Below are 1227 nucleotides of genomic sequence, written 5' to 3' on the forward strand. Positions count from 1 at the left end.
GACTGTTTCAGCACTTTTCCGGGTAAGGGGAGAATTCACCACCTTATTATTGAAAATACTCACTGAAATAACAAAGGAGTTGAGTGGAATTGCCATGAGATGACAGCTGTGTAATTCTCTGAGCAGACTGAGATTCATATTTATTGAAGGAAGTTTACACTGAAATAACCATGCATTTCTGATAGGTCAAGACACTGAAAGATTCACGCTTTTTGTGCATATCATATATAAAAATGCAGTGCTTACAAGCTTTAATCTAAACTTTACCTTGTAATCTGACAGGAGAATTTAAACAAGCTGATGACAAATCTACGCAGCACTCACCCCCATTTTGTCCGATGCATCATCCCAAATGAAACAAAAACACCTGGTAAGGGGTTCCAATAGGAGGATCAAGTCACAGGAGCTCCTCTCCTGAGTATTAAACAGTAGGGTGGTCACTAATGATGGTGTTTGTTAGGTGCCATGGAGCATGAGCTGGTGCTGCATCAGCTGCGATGCAATGGTGTACTGGAAGGGATCAGAATTTGCAGGAAAGGATTCCCCAGCAGAGTCCTGTATGCTGACTTCAAACAGAGGTAAGAGCACTACACCTTTCTACCGGTTTAGACCAAGCTGAATAGCTACAGTATCTTATCAAACTTGAAATATTATAGTTCAAAAAGTTTGTAAGTAGTAAGATAGACATGATTTATTGTGAGAATGTGGTTGATTTTTTGTTGATGATGGGGATTCTCTTGGGCTCTGAGTTAACAGTATGAAAAGTTCACTTACACTTTATTGAAAGAATGAACTATGTATAATACATGATGTTACTCAGTCAGAGTCCGCTGTTCCTGAGAAGGCTGTGGGGTTCAGTCATAGAGGTGGTTTCACTAACATGAATTTCTTTGTATCCTGCTTTCTCCTACAGATACAGAGTGCTTAATGCAAGTGCTATTCCGGAAGGTCAGTTCATGGATAGCAAGAAGGCTTCTGAGAAGCTGCTTGGGTCCATTGATGTAGACCACACTCAGTACAGATTTGGTCACACCAAGGTAGAAACAAGTCCTGTATTCAAACACTATGTGCCTCTGTTGTGCACTACCCGAGACTGATGGGCTACACTGTTCCCTTTCTTAAGGTGTTCTTCAAAGCTGGGCTGATAGGTCTGCTGGAGGAGATGAGAGATGAGAAACTAGCAGAGATTATGACCAGGACACAAGCCAGGTGCAGGGGCTTCCTGAT

The 1227-nt window shown here is 41.7% G+C and overlaps 1 protein-coding gene across 1 annotated transcript; it reads left to right on the plus strand.

Moving 5' to 3' along the window:
* Window positions 1–13: 13 nt before the first annotated feature.
* LOC104158925 (myosin heavy chain, skeletal muscle, adult-like) lies at window positions 14–1209 on the plus strand (the record flags this gene model as incomplete). The annotated part of the gene is made up of 5 exons (XM_009696696.1): window positions 14–22; window positions 283–370; window positions 461–578; window positions 914–1037; window positions 1124–1209. Coding segments are annotated over 5 exons (425 nt in total), but the record flags the coding sequence as incomplete, so codon positions are not given.
* Window positions 1210–1227: the final 18 nt, after the last annotated feature.

This window comes from Cariama cristata, unplaced genomic scaffold (assembly GCF_000690535.1).
Source record: "Cariama cristata isolate BGI_N322 unplaced genomic scaffold, ASM69053v1 scaffold42483, whole genome shotgun sequence".
In the NCBI taxonomy this organism is placed as follows: Eukaryota; Metazoa; Chordata; class Aves; order Cariamiformes; family Cariamidae; genus Cariama; species Cariama cristata.